The sequence below is a fragment of the Pelecanus crispus genome, chromosome 6 (assembly GCF_030463565.1).
Source record: "Pelecanus crispus isolate bPelCri1 chromosome 6, bPelCri1.pri, whole genome shotgun sequence".
Classification (NCBI taxonomy): domain Eukaryota; kingdom Metazoa; phylum Chordata; class Aves; order Pelecaniformes; family Pelecanidae; genus Pelecanus; species Pelecanus crispus.
In genome coordinates this window covers 24,428,709-24,448,351 of record NC_134648.1, presented here as the reverse complement: position 1 = coordinate 24,448,351, position 19,643 = coordinate 24,428,709, and the positions used below count along the sequence as shown (strand labels likewise).

Here is a 19,643-nt window from a genome sequence, read left to right as displayed (position 1 = left end):
CTTCCCACTCACCAGGTTGCTACCTCCCTTAACGGCCAATATCTACTTTGACATCTGAACTGAATTTGAATAGAGATACTAAAAGCATTTTATGGCACTGTACCCTCCATACTCCTCCCCCTGCTGAACCAGGTTTTACTGTTTGCATAGACTCTGTATTACAAACAGAAAATTAATTATTCAGCTTCTAATTCCCATTGCGTGTTGACGTTTATATAATTGAAAACCATATAATTCTTTATGTTTTTAACATTCCTCATGAATATGGATTTTAACACAATTCTTTATAGCAAATTAGCACAGAATATCTGGTAATGTGAGATGGGAGCATCAGTTAATTTGGCAAGCTCAGGGAACAGCACAGAGACTAAAGACTGGTGTGATGTCTCTTACCACTTCACAATCTTCAGCAGGCAGAAGAAAATCCACTGCAGTGCCCAGCTTTCCAAGAAAGCCTGATCAGACTCTGGGACACAAGTTTTAACGCACGAGCAGCAACAAAGGGAAAGCTAGAATTCAACAGCCTCAGCTTCACAAATTTACAGGTACTGAAATGCTTGACTGAGGATGAATCTCAGCTTACTCTAAAGCCTGGCAAGAAACTTTCTTTTTTTTGTGGTAATCCACTTGCTTATTAAGTTTCATTTGCTAGTTTTAGATCAGGCAGTATGAAATAGCTTTCTCTGGAACCCTGGCTGGCAGCTTGCTCAGATTTTAAAAACCACCCTGAAGCAATTTATGCTCCACAGTGAATACAGCACACTGGTATAGCAACTTCAGTGTGACCTGCAATAAAGAAACAAATACCATTTGCTTCAGTTCAAGAAAGTTAACACTTCTGCTGACCTGGCTGGGACTAGCATTTGGAAGGAGTGGGCATTAAGACATAATGAGGTCTGATAGACACACTTTGACATTAATACCACCTCAGTTGTGAGGTATCCACCCCAACTTCAGTTTTCCATACGCTTATTTCTCCTATAAGATGATATAAAATCATATTTTCTGTAAGGCAGAGTAGAACTGTAGCTATGCCAGCACAGTGAAACCACTTAGAGAAAAAACAGAATTACTCTAAGCAAGGATTTCTCAAAATAACAGATACAAACTGCCCAGACCTATCAAGGTCCCACACACATGGGGTCGCCTACGTTTCTGAGGGCAATTCTGCATTTCTAGCTGCTCTTCTTCCTAGAGTCAAGTGCATTGCACCAGCACAGTTTCTCACTACAGAGACGTCTGGCTGACCTGAGTCGCTGCATTTATTCTTGTTGAGCAGATGTCACTACAACTTTTCAACAGACCTCGGTAACCCTGCTCCAGGGGACTATCTATCTACACGAAAACCATGCTGCTTTAGGTCTGTTACATAACTGATTATGTATTAAACTGCTACAACATCTGAATAGAGACACTTTTACACCTGGTCATGTTGGCTTTGCTTGTGGCTTTACATTTGAGTAAGAACACACATACGAGCTTTGACAGAGCTCACATAGAATCATAGAATCTTTTAAGTTGGAAAAGACCTTTAAGATCATCCAGTCCAACCATTAACCTAACACTACCAAGTCCACCACTAAACCAATTAAGGGCAGAGTAGCAATTTCATGTTTCCTGGCTTGGTGGCTGGATTATTTTTAATCAAAGTAAAAACTAGGAATCATTAAGATTGGAAAGGACCTTTAAGATCACCAGTCCAACCACCAACCCAACACCACCATGCCCACTAAACCATGTCACAAAGTGCCACATCTACCCATTTTTTGAACACTTCCAGGGATGGTGACTCCACCACCTCTCTGGGCAGCCCGTTCCAATGCTTGACTACCCTTGCCGTGAAGAAATTTTTCCTAATATCCAATCCAAACCTCCCCCGACGCAGCTTGAGCCCATTTCCTCTTGTCCTATTGCTAACTACTTGGGAGAAGAGACCAACACCCACCTCACCTCAACCTCCTTTCAGGTAGTTGTAGAGAGCAATAAGGTCTCCCCTCAGCCTCCTCTTCTCCAGGCTAAACAATCCCAGTTCCCTCAGCCACTCCTTATAAGGCCTGTGCTCCAGACCCTCCACCAGCTTCGTTGCCCTTCTCTGAACGCGCTCCAGCACCTCAGTGTCTTTCCTGCATTGAGGGGCCCAAAACTGGACACAGTATTCCAGGTGCGGCCTCACCAGTGCTGAGTACAGGGGGACAATCACCTCCCTGCTCCTGCTGGCCACACTATTCCTGGTACAAGCCAGGATGCTGTTGGCCTTCTTGGCCTCCTGGTCACACTGATGGCTCATGTTCAGCCGGCTGTCGACCAACACCCCCAGGTCCTTTTCGGCCAGGCAGCTTTCCAGCCACTCTTCCCCAAGCCTGTAGCGTTGCATGGGGTTGTTGTGACCCAAGTGCAGGACCTGGCACTTGGCCTTGTTGAACCTCATAGCTGGCCTCGGCCCATTGGTCCAGCCTGTCCAGGTCCCTCTGCAGGGCCATCCTACCCTCCAGCAGATCGACACTCCCACCCAACTTGGTGCCATCTGCAAACTTACTGAGAGTGCACTCAATCCCCTCATCCAGATCATTGATAAAGATATTGAACAAGGCTGGCCCCAAAACAGAGCCCTGGGGAACACCACTCGTGACTGGTCGCCAACTGGACTTAACTCCATTCACCATAGCAGTCTGGGCTTGGCCACCCAGACAGTTTTTTACCCAGCGAAGAGAACACCTCCCTAGGCCATGAGCCGCCAGCTATGAATGAAGGAGAATGCTATGGGAGACTGTGTGAAAGGCTTTACTGAAGTCCAGGTAGATGATGTCCACAGCCTTTCCCTCATCCACCAGGCGGGTCACCAGGTCATAGAAGGAGACCAGCTTGGTCAAGCAGGACCTGCCTTTCATGAACCCATGCTGGTTGGGGCTGATCACCTGGTTGAGCACACTCAATATGAACCACTCCATAATCTTTCCCAGCACCGAGGTCAGGCTGACAGGCCTGTAGTTCCCCAGATCCTCTTTCTGGCCCTTCTTGTAGATGGGTGTCACACTGACAAGCCTCAAGTCATCAGGGACCTCCCCTGTTAACCAGGACTGCTGACAGATGATGGAGAGCGGCTTGGCGAACTCCTCTGACAGCTCCCTCAATACTCTCGGGTGGATCCCATCCAGCCCCATAGACTTGTGAGCGTCCAGGTGGCGTAGCAGATCATGAACTGCTTCCTCCTGGATTATGGGGGCTCTATTCTTCTCCCCGTCTCTGTCTTCCAGTGCAGGGGACTGAATACCCTGGGGCATACCCTGTCACAAATTATTCCCACATATAACTGAAGTTGTGAAGAGACACAGATTTTAACCATGTGCAAAACTAGTTTCAGCTGGGGACAAGAGTGACAGCCTGACATTTTAGGAGCTGTATCTTCCAACTTTACTGCTGGCAGCTGCAGGGGGAAATAACAAAACAAAACAAAAAACCTACCCCAAAGTCTGACACACAGAATGCTGGGATCTGTTTCTCCTGCTCACACAGGTCTGAGCAGCAAAACTGATCTTCTGTTCAGTTCCACTGCTGCATAAAAACAGCCCAACTCCTAAAGAGCAAGGAAGGAGAACTCTTGAGCTCTCTGCCCAAGTCCCTGTGCAAACTGCTGAATGTAGCAAGCTTCCTCAATAGTTCACCTTGGGAAATCATTTCTAACTACTGGTTACAGACATGACAATGCCAGACCAAGATTTGCAAGGGCACTTAAGCATAAATTAACCTCAGACTTTTTGCTGCCCCGGTTAATGCAGGCAGGTCTCAAAAGTAGATTTAGGCTGAAGCATTATCACTTAGCCAAGATTAATGTTAATAATCAGGCTAAAGAATCAAGGTTTGCCATTTGACTGAAACTGCAGGACTGACGGGTCAGACCTGGTGAGAGAGCCATGCAGACCAGCTCCCAGCTGGGCCTGGAAGTAGAATTACAGGTTGGGGCAGGCTGGTCTGATGAATGAGGGTTTGAACTAGAAATAGAAGAGACAGCCAAGCTAACTCCCACTGTGGTAGCGAGAGCTTCTCTTCAGTACTTAACCCAGGAACCCTTTGCTGTGCTCCTCCCTGACATCCGTTTGCTATGACAATTACCATTTTCCAACAAAGACCAGGCTGTCCCAGCACTGAAGTTGTACTAACAAAAATTAATGTTTCATTTTAAATACAAACGCTATAATCCTCTTGTACAATAACTGTAGAAAAAGCATTTGGTCACCTTACCTGGAATTGGTTTTATTTTACAGCAAGTCAAAGATTAACATCTGTGCCTTTTATTTGGATTCCCTCCATTGACAGCAAAAAGACTGGGGGGGTGGCACCTACAGTCCAGCAACAGGAGCCTTCTGCACAATTAAATGACACTGACATCTATGAAAAGTTAATGCAATTCAGCAGCCGGGACATGGTGTGACATGCCAAAACATATTGTTTATTTCAAACACCTGCATGCTGTTAAAAATTTGTGGAAAATGTATTTGAAAGGAATTGATTTTTACTAATGAGAGCTCAAGAGAGAATTTAATTAGCCTCAAAAACAATGGGGAAAAAGAATGCCCTTTATTTTAAACTTGTCTTCCTCTAACATGACATTTTATCACCTGTTTCTGAAGTTTTGAAACATGGGCAAAGAAACTGGATATTCATGTCATCACCTTTTTTTGGAACTGTTAATGCCACAAAGTGAACGTAAAAATATCTTGACACAACTGTTAAGAGATCATATTTCATTTCTGCACAGGTGAGAAAAAAACCATGCCATTTACAGCCTGAATTCTCAGCTCCCCTCATCAGCCACTGGCTGAAAGGAAAGTAGCTGCACGTACTGGTTTTGTTAACTAGCTTGAGAACCGCAATTGCAGCCCCAGCAACCAAAAAAAAAAATTCATGGGATTACAGCAAGAGTCCAACAAGGCACTCCTATAAGAATGGCACTTCCATCACGGGAGTAAACTGTACCTCTTACTTCAGCATCCTGAAGTACGTCTGTCTACAGAACAGGCATAATATGACCTGGAGACACAAAGTCAGTTCCCTGTCCTTACTATCTTCAAGGAACTGTTTTCAGGGCAAGGTGATTGTTGCCAGATCCTCTTTTTCTTCCTTTTTTTCCCTGCTAGAGCTGTTGACAAACATGGTGAACCCCCAGTGATACAATACCTTGTCTAAGATTTGACCTAGGTCATAAAACCGATTTTTACATTAGCCAAATCATCATCTCCTGGTAACTGCTTTGAGCTTCAAGCCAAAGGTGGTCTGAACACGAGATCAGGTGAAGAGGCTGGACACCTCCCAGAACTACAAACACCCTTTTAAGTAAGTCTGTTGTCAATCTGAAGACCTGAAGTCATTGTCTATTGCCACATTTATAGTTGCTCTTAATAGAATAGCTGCTCTCCAAACAATGGTAGCCTAACATTTTGGCAGCATGTCTATTATTCTGCCAAAATGCTAGGCCAAAGTGCCTGCAGGAGCAACATGCTGATCCACAAGATGACTATTCCTCAGGTACATACACCTGTTCTGCAACAAAACCCTTGCATCTTCACAAGCTGAGGGAGCTGCGAGACTTCACAACTCAAATCCACTTGTACCAGCTGCCTGGACCTCTCCCTGAGATCCCCACATTTTACACTAATTGCAAAGCCTCTATACACAGTAAGGTAAGAATTCCTCTCTCAGTCCCACTCAGAAGTTAACATGCTTCTGAATGAGTCTGGGACCATCTACAAGAATGCCTGTGTTATTACCTGCTGTTCAAATGAAGTGATCAGTAATCAATTTTACAAACAACAGACTGGCCTGGGAGGCAGCAGGGACCATAGAGTCTGCATTCTGTTGAAATAAGTGCACAGATGAACTTACTTGTCATCTGAAATATCAGTACCAACTAATATGAACATCTGCCTACTGTAGTTTACCTTAACTTTTCTCCATGCAGATGGATCGATTTTTTTCTTGACAAGACCCCTCTCAAATAAATAATCTTACAAGGAGGCAAAAAGGGAAAGAGGAAGTCTGGACTTAATCACGGAATGGAGGAACAGAGGAAAGAAGGAATTCACAACTGACAAAAACATTTCCATCTAGCAAGTGTTATAAAACAGGGATATTAGAGAGCTAAATATGCTCAAGTGAAGCCTTCATTTAATAAAACATTCAGTGACATTTTATTTGTATCCTTCCTTAAGTTTCTGCTTCTATTTAGTTTGCCTCTGAGTATTAAATTCCTGCTGTAGGCTGAATCTGGGCTAAACTGATGCACAATAATGGCAATTTGAGCTTCAGTTTACAGACTGAGTAAATAATGAGTCAAAGAGAAACTCAATGAAAGGAAACGTATGCAGCCAGAATCAGACTACAAAGCTTTGGGGTGTCTAAGTGATACCACAGCATTTGGAAATTTCAGAATTTCAATTTGCCATGTGCAAAGGGCTGGTTACAAGCTCCACATGGACTGGGATGTTCTGGGACCTATTTGTGTTTCATAAATTAGAGTTTGTGGTATTTCATTGAAATTTAGAGTATGTCTGTTCCACTTGGCTGTCAGTTCTAAAACCCACTTTGCACTGCAACTCAAATTGTGCAAACACCAGCAATGGGCCATAGTGTTTACAATTACAGCCAGTCCCCTTCCACCTTTGTCTTGCTTATACCTAAATCCACAGAAATTATCATTACAGAATTTATATTATCACTTTAAAATTAATTTTAATAAGTCAACCTTTTGAACTGTTTTGCACTTGTTTGACACAGGGTCAGATTTTTCATTTTTTAATATGCTGCCAATTTTTATACAAGCAATTTATACATGCCACAGGGGAAAGAACAGAGACTTCTGACAACTGTGTATGCTTCTAAATCCACTTTAGTATATTGGGGTTTATCAAAATCCTAACACAAATTCAATGAAAAAATACGCAAAAATAAAAAAAGAAGGTATCCACACGTGCAACAGTGGACATTACCAAATACACTGTAGAAACACAGGGCAGGAATCAACTTCAGGACACTTGGAAAACATTTGGTTTATATCTTGACCACAACAGTACTGTTTACTAACAACTGCAGAGCTAGAATTGTAGGAACATTACTGAAGCCAAGAGCCTCTCTCTGCAGCACCAGTCAGAGTGAATACAGACTTACAGCAATAAAACCCCCTTTCCTAGGCAACAGGGTTAAAGCTAATAAAGGTATTTAGCAAACTTAAAAGGAAAGAAAAGAAGGGCCATGAAAGGAAAAAGACTTTGAATTAAAATACCCAGTATGCTTTTGTTGGTGTTAAAGCTTTTGAGACTGAAAGTACAAAATGGAGGAGAAACTAAAGGAAGAAGCACTGTGAAGACATGTTTAGGTGAAAAGCAATTAAAAGAATAAATTAAATACAGTCCAAGAGCTGAACAAATTTACATGGTTGTTGAAAAATATTAAGAAGGAGGAATTCCTTTCCAATTAAGTGGATGCCTGTTGCAGAGCAGAAAATCCCCCCAGTGACAGGCGGGCCTGAGGAGTACACCCAGAGTAGCTGCTGTGAATGATTAGCACCCTCAGCTAATTGGAGGCAGAGGGAGAGATCTTAAAGTAGTAAGAGAAAAAAAGTGTATGGGGGAAAGGAACTTTCCTGGATTAAGACCATTAAGTATAGAATAGGAGCAGAAATTTCTAAGCGCTGCAACTGTTGTTAAAACTGGAATAACACCCTAGAAAGAGCAATTCATATATGCGACTTGTGTGGATAATGCAAGCAATTATATCCTCCATCCAATCCCAAAACTTAGGCACATACTTTGATGAATACACCACATTCCAGACTAAGGGAAACATCTGGCCATACTATTTCAATGCCGGAGATTACCAAAGTATAGCTGGGGTAGGATTAAAGGAACAGCTCTGAAGTTTACCATGGCAGCTAAGAGAGCTACAAATAATTACTTCATTAATAGGGAATTCGAGCAGAATTATTTGACTTGCTGGTAAATTGTCATGGTTTAAGTTTTTAGACTGACACTTTCTCCACAACATACAAACCTTTGTAATATGTGCAATACTTCGCTACAAGGAGAAAGGAGGGAGGGGAACTTGTTCTCTAAAATTTGACCTTCCTCCCATTTTCACAACTAAATCCTGGGGCCTCTGTCTCCCTCCCCTCAAATGAATCTGCCCCTACGTATGACTAAAATTAATCTTTACAAACCCACGGCTTTAGGCTCATCTCAAATTGCAACATGCTAGCAAAGCTATTATTCATCAAGGACAGCACATTTTGAAGTGTTCCATGTTAAAGCTGGGTCAATAGCTTTTTCAGTAGGGGGTCACATTCCTGTCTTCCTAGCCTGCAGAGTGACCCTTCTTGATTGAAAGGATCTTTATGCATGGGGGAGTAATTGACATAAACCAAACTGATATGCTACTGGAGCTTTCCAGTAATGACAAGCAGGATAAAGGAGGCCTTTGAAGTTCATGGAGGAATAGGAAGAGGTGTTAATTTAAAAAGCTTGTCAGTATACCCAAGAGCAGAAGGAGAGCAAAGGACCAATTAATAATTCACACTTCTATTCCACATGTTATCATAGTATCTCAAAACAGTTTGCAAACATTGATTAATTCTTATGACATCCCCCTGAAGCAGACAAGCACAGATGAAGCTCTACTCCTACCAGACAGGGTGTCACTCTGGGAGCATTTCGCTTAGCAGATCTATGCCCCCTCTTCCCCACCTGTTAAATGGTGATACACTATCATACAGTGGTTCAGAAGCTTAGTGATTTCCAAATCAACACATTTTTAGACAGAAAAATAGCACAATAGGGCAATCTCGTATGTCAGACAACACTCAATTACGCTGAACTAAAGCTACCACATTCAACATATTAACATAGCTAGTGGTAAGAAAACCCTCTAGCTTGATTTTTATAATAGCCTACAGATTTGCTTTGCTCTGTCCCTAAGTACCCAGAGCACTTGAGTTCTAGTTAACGACCAGGATTCTTTGGTACTGTGTGAACACAAAACTCATTGTAATTACAGTAATTAGATCTGCTGTAGAAAAAATTGTGAGAAATGAAAGACTGTCCACTGTAGCCTCTAATTCTCAATTAACACAAAGTAGTTGGTGTGTTTGGAAGCCAGGACAGACATACCCACGGCTGCAAACTCCAGCGGGAATCGTCATTTACATTCAGATGGGAAGTTGAGCACATTATACTGCTTAATCCTCGCTTTGAAAGACAGGTACAAGAGCATCGTCCACTTACAGATGGCAAAATGGCAATTCAGGGAGGCTCTGAGCTGCCAAAGAGCAAAGGCAATCACAGACACTCCCCACAGCCAGCATTTCAGTTTGGAAACTCCTCATTCCTAACCCTGCACTTGGACTTTTTTTTTTTTTTTTTTTTAAATAAAAAAGCCCACAAACCACCGCTGCTCTGATCCTAATGAGAGAGTTCCTTCTTCCTTGTTTGGGGCTCTTTCATGCATAGAATCAGACAGAATTACTTTGCTTAACCCTCTAACTAATCTGACTTTTCCAGAAGGACCAAAGATAAAAACAAAAGTAACAGCTTCATGAAATACAGCTCTTCTGCTGAGCCTGGCAGTCACTTCCAAAAGCAGATTGTCATGACAACAAACAACCTGGCAGCAATCCAGCCAATTAATCTGCAGAGGAAGCAGTCCTCCCAACCTTGGAAAAGAACACTGCTGCTTTAAGCTTCAGAAGCCAAAAAAAAAAAAAAAAAAGAAAAAAAAAAAAGAAACCCCAACAAGAAACCTTACCACCTGCATTAATCTTATTAGGCTGCCTTAGGCCTGTAGTGAAAAACAATTCAGCCCTTGGCACATGGGCAGCAGCATTGCTGCAGCAGCAGCACACACACACACTACTTACCAGCCCTTTCTTCCCCGCCCAGGCAGGCCAGACCCCACACTCCGAGGCTCTGATCTGAGCAGAGCTATTTTCCCGGGCTGTGGTGTAGCCCAGCAAGCAGGCGAGTTACTAGGATGACCCCTTCCGCCCTTACATATGGGGCCAAAGGAAAGAGCTAGGCAGAGGAATGGCACAGAAAAGACTATCACATACCATTGCTATAAAACCTGTTTTGTTAGCATTGCTGTTGCATGTTTTCCCTCTTCCCCTGTGAGCTGTCAAGAATATTTATCACCATGTTAAGCTTGGAATTATTTTCTTTTCCACAAAGGACTAAATCATCAGTGCAGCTAGATATTAACACCATTCTCCTTCAATTTCCCCAATTTCTTATTCCTTCATACCCTGCTTTCTCTCTCTTCATGTGTCCTGTTTTCTATAGGCCCAAGCACATCACACCTCCCCTGCAAATATCCCACCATCTCCCATTTTTTGCCTACTCTGATCTTCTCAGTAGTAACTCAGACATGAAAATATTTAGCAGCTGATGCCCAATACACATCATTTGTTAACCTCAAGTCATTCATGTATGCTTCATGTTTTGTAAAATACTGTGGTATTAAGTTACAGAAAACAAAACTGAGGAGCACTAGATGTAGACTTATAAGTAAAAAGAAAAACAATGTCAGAGATTGTGTTTTGAGATTCTCACAAAACTCAATACACGACAATTTTCAAACAAACATTTTCTTCCCTGTCCTCATCCTCTTCTCTAAATACAGAAACAAGGAAGGGTAGGAATAAATTTTTTCACTGTAGACTTGTCCTGCAGTGAAACGTGCCTTTCAGAAAGTAACTGAGCAATGAGGATCTAAAACTTTAAGCCTACATAGATTTACTCATCTGGTAAACAGACCAGTGAACTACTTCAAACTGAAGTTTTATTATTGATCCCTCTGGGTCCAATCCATCTCTCACAGAAATCACTAAATGGATTCCCAGAAACTTCAGTGAGCAGTGGATCACAGATTATAAGCACTTCCTATAAAAGTGCATTGTTACTAATCTGGAAAAGATACCAGCCTTCTGAGCACTGAGAACGAAACACATACATGCACACACACACTCTACATGTTTCACTCTCAGTATCTGCAGAATTATGAAACCACAGCTCTAGCCAACACAGAGCAAGACAACAGAATTGTATTTTCTACTGAGCCTGTTCCGCATTAACTGGAGTTGGTGTAATATTGCAGAATAGAATAAAAACTCTGTGCCTACCTTGAGGGCTTTCGCAGCTTTCTTCGTCACTGTTGTCTTGACAGTTATTTTGACTGTCGCACACAAAGCTTTTATCAATGCAAAGACCATTTTTACAGTGGAATCGGGCAGTAGAGCAAAGCAAGGGATTTGCTGCTGTGAAGAGAAAGTGAGATCTTTCATTAGAAATTCTCTTACCCAGGCAGTGAAACAGCTGTTAAGCAATCAACAACAGGTCACAACTCAACAGTTGGTCAATTTGCTGAATATGTGGGAGTAACTTGGCAATCAAACCAACCTTTTCTCTCTAAACAGAAAGAGCTGAAATTTCTAATTCATGCAAGATTCATTACAATTAGCAGAGATCTAGTCCACCTACACTTGTGATAAGCCTTCTGTTCACTTTCATGAGAGCCCCTATCACAGTCACTGTTCGGTGCTCAGCATTTGCTCACACTGAAGACATATGGAGGGTAGCACTGCCTGTTGCTTCCCATTACAACAAACTCAGTTTAGCACAAATTTCATATTATAAGCCAACAACCATGGCTGAGAACTGCGGGCCATAGTTTAGTTACTTCTGCTTCTGTAATCAGGTGACTGAAATGGAATGGAACCTTCCAATCGAAAACCTTAAAAAAGCTGTTCAGATGCCTTGTCTACTTCAAAGTACTTCTCTGCCACAGTAACAAAGGGGATTATAGCTCCTAAATACTAACTGGCTTCCTATTTTTTAAAGTAAGAGCTGCCTTTAAAGAGTCTTAAAAAAAAACCAAAACCCACCAAAAAAAACTTTAAAGCCAGCTATGCCTATAACCTGCAGTATATCTAACAAACACTCCCAACTCCTCCAGCTCCCCAAAAGCACATTTATCGTGAACATGCTAAATCTCCTTTGGTCTGAAACTGCTGCACACTTGCATAGCACGTTGATTTTCCAGGTCACTTTAGGTCCTACAGTGTTGTTCATCTACATAAGCAAAGCAGTGACTAGACACTTGGATACGCTAGAAAATACCAAGTGTGTGCCTAAGTGGCACAGAGAAACGGGGAGATCAGCAGCATGTTATCATCAGCTGTAAGGTCCCGCTGGAGCTACACACTATAAACTCATGGGAGATTACGTAATTCATAACCTGCCACTTGTCAGTCCACCACCTCAAGCATATTCAGAGCACTTTTGACAAAGCTTCTTTCTAGTCCACTTGTTTAAGCATAACCCAAAGTCATTTCCTCAGCCTTTAATCTTCTTTCTCTAGCTTCACTTGCTCCGCAGAGGTGCTGTCTCCCTGCCAGAGTCCTCCCAGGGCCCAAAGCAGACTCTCTAGGCCAACAACAGATGGCACCTTAAGAGATGTCATGCTGTGGGGGAAACCACACAAACAAGAAAGGCAAGTCCTCCAAGAAGCAGACAGTGATAGATCACTGTAAAGATCTCCCCTTTTATTATCTTTGAAAGCTAGTGTCTGTTGTCCTCCTCCTGACCTTTAAATGTCATTAAAAGGAAAAACTCAGCATGCTCCAACAAGAGAATGAGCAAGTATTTGCTGCAAGATTCGGCCTACAGACCCATGCTTTTATCAGCTCCTGATAATAGCAACAGAGCTGCTGGATCGAACATAACCTTTCCTTACTGCTATGACACATCCCTGCTAGACTTACAGATACAAATGGATCTATGCAGACACATGCAGGGGGTTTAGCCCAAGTCAAGTAGTACTTCAGATGATCCCTCTGCTGTGATTTCCCTGCAAGCTGCTGACAGCAGCTCAAGCTAGTGCATTGGCAGGCACCTCTGACTTAAAGAACCTCCTCCTCCAAGAACCTGTTTCACTAAATAACCCTGTATTTGCTTTTTTGTTGTTTGAGAACATGTATAAACAGAGAAGCCTAAATGTGCTGATGAACAAATAAGTCATATTCTTCAGTGACGAGAAATAGGTAAATAAAAATTAAACAATTTTAAGTCATATTTAATATTTGCCCAATTTGAGTTATATTTGAGTACAGAGAACCTGTTCAAAGCATACATGCAGCTTAAATCTCATTTCAAAGTTACAAAGGGGCTTGAAGTATCAAACATGCATATCATACAAAAGAAGACTGAGCTAGACCTTAAAAAAAAAAAAAAAAAAAAAGAGACACATGGTCATTTACAAAGTGAAAAGAACAAGGATCATCTAGGTTGTAAATGACAGGGAGAATATTTGACTCAAACTAAAGGCTAACAAATGCTTCCTTTCCAAGTAGTATTAATCAGTTAAAAGAAAAAGAAGCGCCCTCCCTGGCAAGCAGGCTCACACTTACTGCAGTTTTCCTCATCGCTGCCATCAGGACAGTCCTCGAAGCCGTTGCACCGAAAGCGACCAATGATGCAGTGGATCCCGCTAGCGCAGGGAAAGAATGTGGCACCGCATTTGGACTTGGCTTTTGCTGGGAGAAGATATAGACAAAAGAGGACAAAGTTAGGGAAACAATTTACAAAGTTTAGAGACACTTTTGTAGCAGTGCAGGTTCGGGTACTCAAGGCAGTGCTGGTGGCACTGATGTTATGTGCCTTCCCAGCTTCCTATGGCCTGCTTTCAACTGCTGTAAGGTTTGGGGTTTTTTTGAGAGATTTCACTTGCTTGGGCTGAATTTTTTCCAATTTGTACAATTTCCAGAATGATCAAAACATTCAAGCTTAAAACAAGTCAAATGACCTCTTAAACTAAAATTTAAATTGCTCAATGCTTTGGAGTACAAGTTTGTAAATTTGGCAAGCAGGTACTCCTAAAAGTCCCTTAAAGACCCACATGAATTTGACCAGCTTAGAAGCATTGGAGGAAAAATATAAAAATAGAGGGTCATACTTCACAGAAAACAAGAGCAACTGTCTCCTCTTTGCATTAAAGTCTGTTGTAAATGTCACTGCCCCAGGCATAAATCTGGGGACAGACATCTAAGCAGGTCCTCAGACAACAACCGTCACAGGCAAAGGCCTAGCTGGACTAGTCGTAGGCCCCCTGCCCCAACCTGTGGCTATATGTCATGCTGAGTCCACAAACACTAAATGGCAGCAAAAGGCTAGATTTTGTACACCACCAAGCTTCTCTTGCTTGCTCAGAGAGGCCAAACAGTGAAGAGCCCAAGGTAGACAGAGATAATGAACATGGCAGCAAGTTCAGAGAATTTGGGATCTGGAGGCAAACTTGGGCAAAGGCAGGTATACAAAGAGTAAGGAAACATCTGGAGAAGGAAAGAGGAATACAGAGATATCAAGCAAGTTCGTGTCTTTGTGAGAATAAGAAACACAAGAGACCATTAAAGTATTTTTCAGGCTGTAAAAATCAAACTCAAAAAAGAAAATGCTATAATTAACACTGCCTTTATTCAGCACGATTTATATAAAATTGGGTGCAAAAGAAACATGAGTTACATGAATTGCATCTCTTGCTGTACTTCTCTCCATCATCCATTATACAGTTCTTCAGGACAGAAACTACATCTATTTCATAGTACCAGCACAGGTATTCATATAACACTAAATACTAACAATAGCATCAAAATGGGTTTAACAAATGATTACAGAATCTCGTTATGATCTCAAGTACTTCACATTTTTTACTTCACTGCACAGCATCTCTTCATGGCAAGAAGAGAAAACTGCCCTCAGCTAGAGTGATGCAGATGCTTCTACCACAATGCTCAAGGCAAGCACCAGTTAAATCTTGTAGTATCACCAGCCTAGAACAAAGCAACTCCCAAAGTAGAAAACAATTTATCGAGACACGTGGTTAGATTTTTTTTTCCTCCCTTTTGCTTTTTCAAATTAGCACATGACACAATGGACCACATCACAGGACGCTGAACTCTTCAGAAAGTCCACTCTAAAGCAAAGCCAGTCACTGTGAGAAGAGCATGCTGGTAACTGCAGGAAGGTGTGTACGGTGCAATGCAAACACGCGGTAATACCATGCACAGACCATTGATGGGAGAACACCAGAAAAGAAGTCAGCTCCATAATTTGCGGGCCTTCTGAGTAAATGTTTTTACTCCTACACCAAATCTACAAGATGCATTTACAGCTCCCAGGTTTTAAGATGTGATGGATCTGAAGATCACAGCAACAGGCAGTCTTTTTATGTAGTCATATGGCATATCAATATGCCAACCTGCGCAGTTTTATAAAGCTAGGACAAGGTCAGGGACAACCGGAACACAGACAAAAAAAAAAGTATATCCAACAGGGAAAAACAGCTGCAGCATTAATTTGGAAGGAATCCTCTCTTCCAGGGTTAAAAAATAAGCGCAGCTGTAACAAAGCCTTCTTCCATCCCTCAGCAGAGTGCATATAACCTGTTTTAAACTACGGCTACAGGAACTCTCGCTTGATTTAGTGTCCTCCAAAAGTAAATTTCTGCAGCTCCTCTCTTACATGTTTTTCTTTATCAGTAGTTTTCAGTTAGAATTATGAAGTGTAAAATAGGATGTATTACTAAATTTCACATAACCAACTACCACTTTTTCTGAAGAGTATCCAAGGTCCACTTGGGGGCGGGGGGGGGGGGGGCGGGAAGTGAACCATTACTTTGTAGAAAAACAGGTGATAAAATTACCCTGAAGTAGCTGCCATGCTTAACACCACTGGCAATGGAAAACCCTCAGTCAAGACAGCCGAGCCCCTGTAATTTTTCACACAACTTCAAAGAGCAACTTCTGTGTTAGAGTTTTGAGGCAGACTGATCTCAGCTAAATAATTCAGTAACCACAAGGTTTGAAGCAGTACCATACCCCCAGTCTTTAAACAAAAGCAGCAAAACAAACACCTCATCAACAGATTCCGAGACCATCACCGAAGCAAGTAGTCTGTATTAGCATTTGACCAATATTCAGCACACTAACCAGCCAGCCAAGCTGCTGCTGGGAGCATGTGGTAATGACACATGTATGTGAAGAGGTGCTCAGTGTTTCACATGTTATGTTTTTGTTGTTTTTCTTTTTCTAAAAGCTAACATTTTTGAAACTATGCAGTGCATTTACATTCCTCAGACCAAATGACTGCCTCTGGACACCCTTCATTTTTTAGAGAGATATTTTGAGCCAGAACAGTTCCAAGAAGAGGAGAGGGAGAAGAAATAAGAAAAGGGGGAAGCAACTGTGGTTTTGCCCCAGTTAACATTTATTGGATCCCATTTTTTCAAGCACGTTTACTTCAGTCATTTGGGGTCTGAATTCAGAGGCTATCAACTTTCTGGCAAATCATATTCAGAGATGCCCTTTGCCATCTCTGAAAATCCTGCCAAATTAAGGCTTCAAAATTATTTACTTCTAAAATCTCTAATATGGATCATCTCTTACTCTTACAGCCTTACTCTTCCAGACAGACTTCAGACTGAGAATCACCAAAACGTGAGCCTCTGGCCCTCTGAAGAGCAGCAGTCATGTGCCTGCACTTTCCTGACCAGAGCTACAAGCGGTGGTCAATGATGCAGGAGCTCTGTTTCAGGTACCACACACACATGTCACAGCAACCTCAGCTGTCCTGGTCCCTAAAGCAAGAAGGCCCAAAGCACATCTGGTGCACTACCTTGAGCTACCGCAGTAAAGCCATAAGCAATATTTAATGTTTGACCACATCTGGAGGAAAAAGGTGCTGGAATGACCAGGAATAAAGTTGAGTTTCTGGAAAATGCACTCTTTCTTCTGTTCAAAGCATCCTGATACCCCATCAAAAAGAGGGAGAAACCATTCAGGACAATGATTTAATGGAAGTATTACTTAGATAGTTATATAAAGTTTAGTTAAACATTTTATCCCCAGACCTTTTCCTATCTCCTCCTCCTCTTGAAACAGCAGCCAGAGAACAAGAAAATTCTGGTTTAGAATAACTGTTTATCAAAAGAGTGCATACTAGTAACCACAGACCAAAAACAAACAAGAAACTAAACACCTTCAAATTATCTCTAAGTTTCCCTTTTACATAGTCCACTGATTTTTATTTTTTTTTAAACCCGAGGGAAGGAAAAAACAAACAAAACCCAAATGCAATTCTCCATATTTGCATCAGGCTTGACATATATACAAGCCAATCCCAATCCAAACTTACATTTAGACACCCTGAAAAGATAAAAGAGCATTTCAAACACCATAATGATTCACTAGTCACACGGCTAGCTGTTTACTAGACACAAGTCTTGCTCCCAAATAGAACTCAATTTTCCAAGTTCCAATTCCAGACACAAAATGCATTTCTCATGTGCTGTGCATAAATGCAGGAAAAATGAGAAACCATTAATGGCTTAGTCCAAGCCACGCCTTCCGGTTCTGGAGAACTCCACTGGGGAATTTCTGCTTTATTTTCAATTTGACATCCTTCTTGTCCTCCGCCACAGTTTTCCCAAGGTTTTCAAGCAAGTGTTGTTTGGTCATTGCTTATAAAGTTCCTATGGAAAGCACAATCATTTCTTCTTGAGCAGAAGCACACCTTCCCATTCTGCAATGATCTCTGGAGATACCCTTAACATGAAGGGGCTATCTATTTTCTTCAGGTCTTCAGCACCCTCACAAGTAACAGATATGTATACCAGGATCATGACTTGCCTGTAGCAGATTCAAGTCATGTGCTGCACTATTCACAGCACTCCTCTGCAATGCCTACTCCCATTACATGACTGATATGAAAAAGGTTTTCGTCTCCTTTGCTCATCATTGTATCTTCTACTGCACAGGTCTCAAGTTTTGAGGCAGATCTATATGTGAAAAACTTTACATTTATTTAACAGCAGCTACCTATTTAGATCCTTCAGTGACTTCAGCCTTGATAAGCTCTTCATTAAAATATTCTTCTCATCTCTTAAAACTCAAATGTGAAGCAAGTGGTGAAGATGGTGGCAGAGAACTGCTGGCCACAGTATAAGCTTGCCAAATGTTCCCCCCAGGTTGGTTTGCTTAAGTTCAAGAAAACTATTTTGGCAGTTTCATGTGCAAGTGTGTGAAGTCACTCCTTATGCTATGCAGAAACCAATCCTCCCACCCCCTTCTTTTAAGGCTCTAAAAAAATAGTAACTTCCCATCAGGACCGGTTGTACATTCCACTGAAGATGTGACACTTTGCAGGCATGGCTCTACAGCATTAACAGAAAAAACATTTTGCTATCTTTAGGGTACCAAGTGTGAAACAGCACTATTTTCAAAAAGTGTAATCCATTTTATTATTTCTCAGCAGAGATGAACAACAGTAAGGGGGGGGGGGGGGGGGGCAAATCAGATTTGGCACATACTGTGTAAAACCTTGTACTGTATATAGATAACCCCCTTGCATAAAAGTAATTCTGACACTCTCAACTTGGCTACAACCAACTAGAAGGTTACAACAGATCTTCTGTGATAGGCAGGTGATTTTTCTTTCCATAGCTAGAGCAGCAAAGACATCAAATGTCTTCTATAATAATCAGCAAGTAAAGTGAAGTTGTGGACTACAGATTTAAAGAATAAAGCCATGACAAGATGGCATGGCCCATCTTCTTGGAAAAAAATTTATCGTATGTAACTGTAAGTAGATAACTAACCTACTGTTTAGATATCACAGTAAAATTTTAGAGCTGTACCCCACTGTAATGACACAATGCTTAAAGAGAAAACATTATATTTTTATAACAGGTTGAGTTTCTCTTACAGAGGCCATTACACAGTCTTGCTAATGAAACTTCAGGGAAGAAACTTTCTGACTAAATTGTTACTGTTGAGCCAGCTAGTCCATGTCTCCAGCATTTCACACCCAGTTACAGTGAGCTAGGCGCTGCTTATTGCATGTGACAGATGCAAAGATATCACACAACAGGCACCCCACGTGATGCAGCCACTAGAACAAGCACGTTTCCTTCTTTTAACTCTACAAACATTTCTATTTTGAAATATTCTCAGTTATTTTGCAATTTGGTGTGAGGGAAACGGCATGTAGCAGATCCAACAGCAGACATTTTGTGACAACTTGCAGCTAGAAGTAAACTGCACAGTATTTCAGCATAGCATCTTTGAACTCAAATTGTTGCCTTAGAACCCCTCCAGATAGCAATCAGGCAAAATAACATTATGCTGCTTTACACCCACACGTCTCAATCCAACAACAGATGATGATTTACTCAGCTAAAACCTGATTACTTGCATTCGACAAGAGCAACTCTTCAGACAGAAACTGTTGTGTGCAGATGCTGCATTACTGCAGAGCCACAGGTATTTTCCCGACTTTGATAATGAACCACCTTAAACTTCTCTGCTGTTGTTAATTTATGTTGAGAGATGCCACAGCCACAGACAACACTGTAAATCCATTCTCTCTTGATGCATGCGTGGCGAGGTGCAGCATTTCAGTAGACTCTACATGAAGGAGTTAAAGGTAGTCATTTTGCCCCTGCTCTTTGAAAAACAGGTTTTAACTTCAATTTACAAAGAAGAGAAGGCTCGATTTCACAACACTACGTAACGCAAGCAGGATGGCACCAGAATACGATCCCTTTCAGCC

The 19,643-nt window shown here is 41.7% G+C and overlaps 1 protein-coding gene across 1 annotated transcript in view; it reads right to left on the bottom strand.

Moving 5' to 3' along the window:
- LDLRAD3 (low density lipoprotein receptor class A domain containing 3) overlaps positions 1-19,643 on the bottom strand; it is a 112,954-nt gene that overhangs the window by 42,239 nt on the left and 51,072 nt on the right. The window contains 2 exon segments of the mRNA XM_075712950.1: positions 11,162-11,296; positions 13,448-13,573. Coding sequence (XP_075569065.1) covers positions 11,162-11,296; positions 13,448-13,573 — 261 coding nt within the window.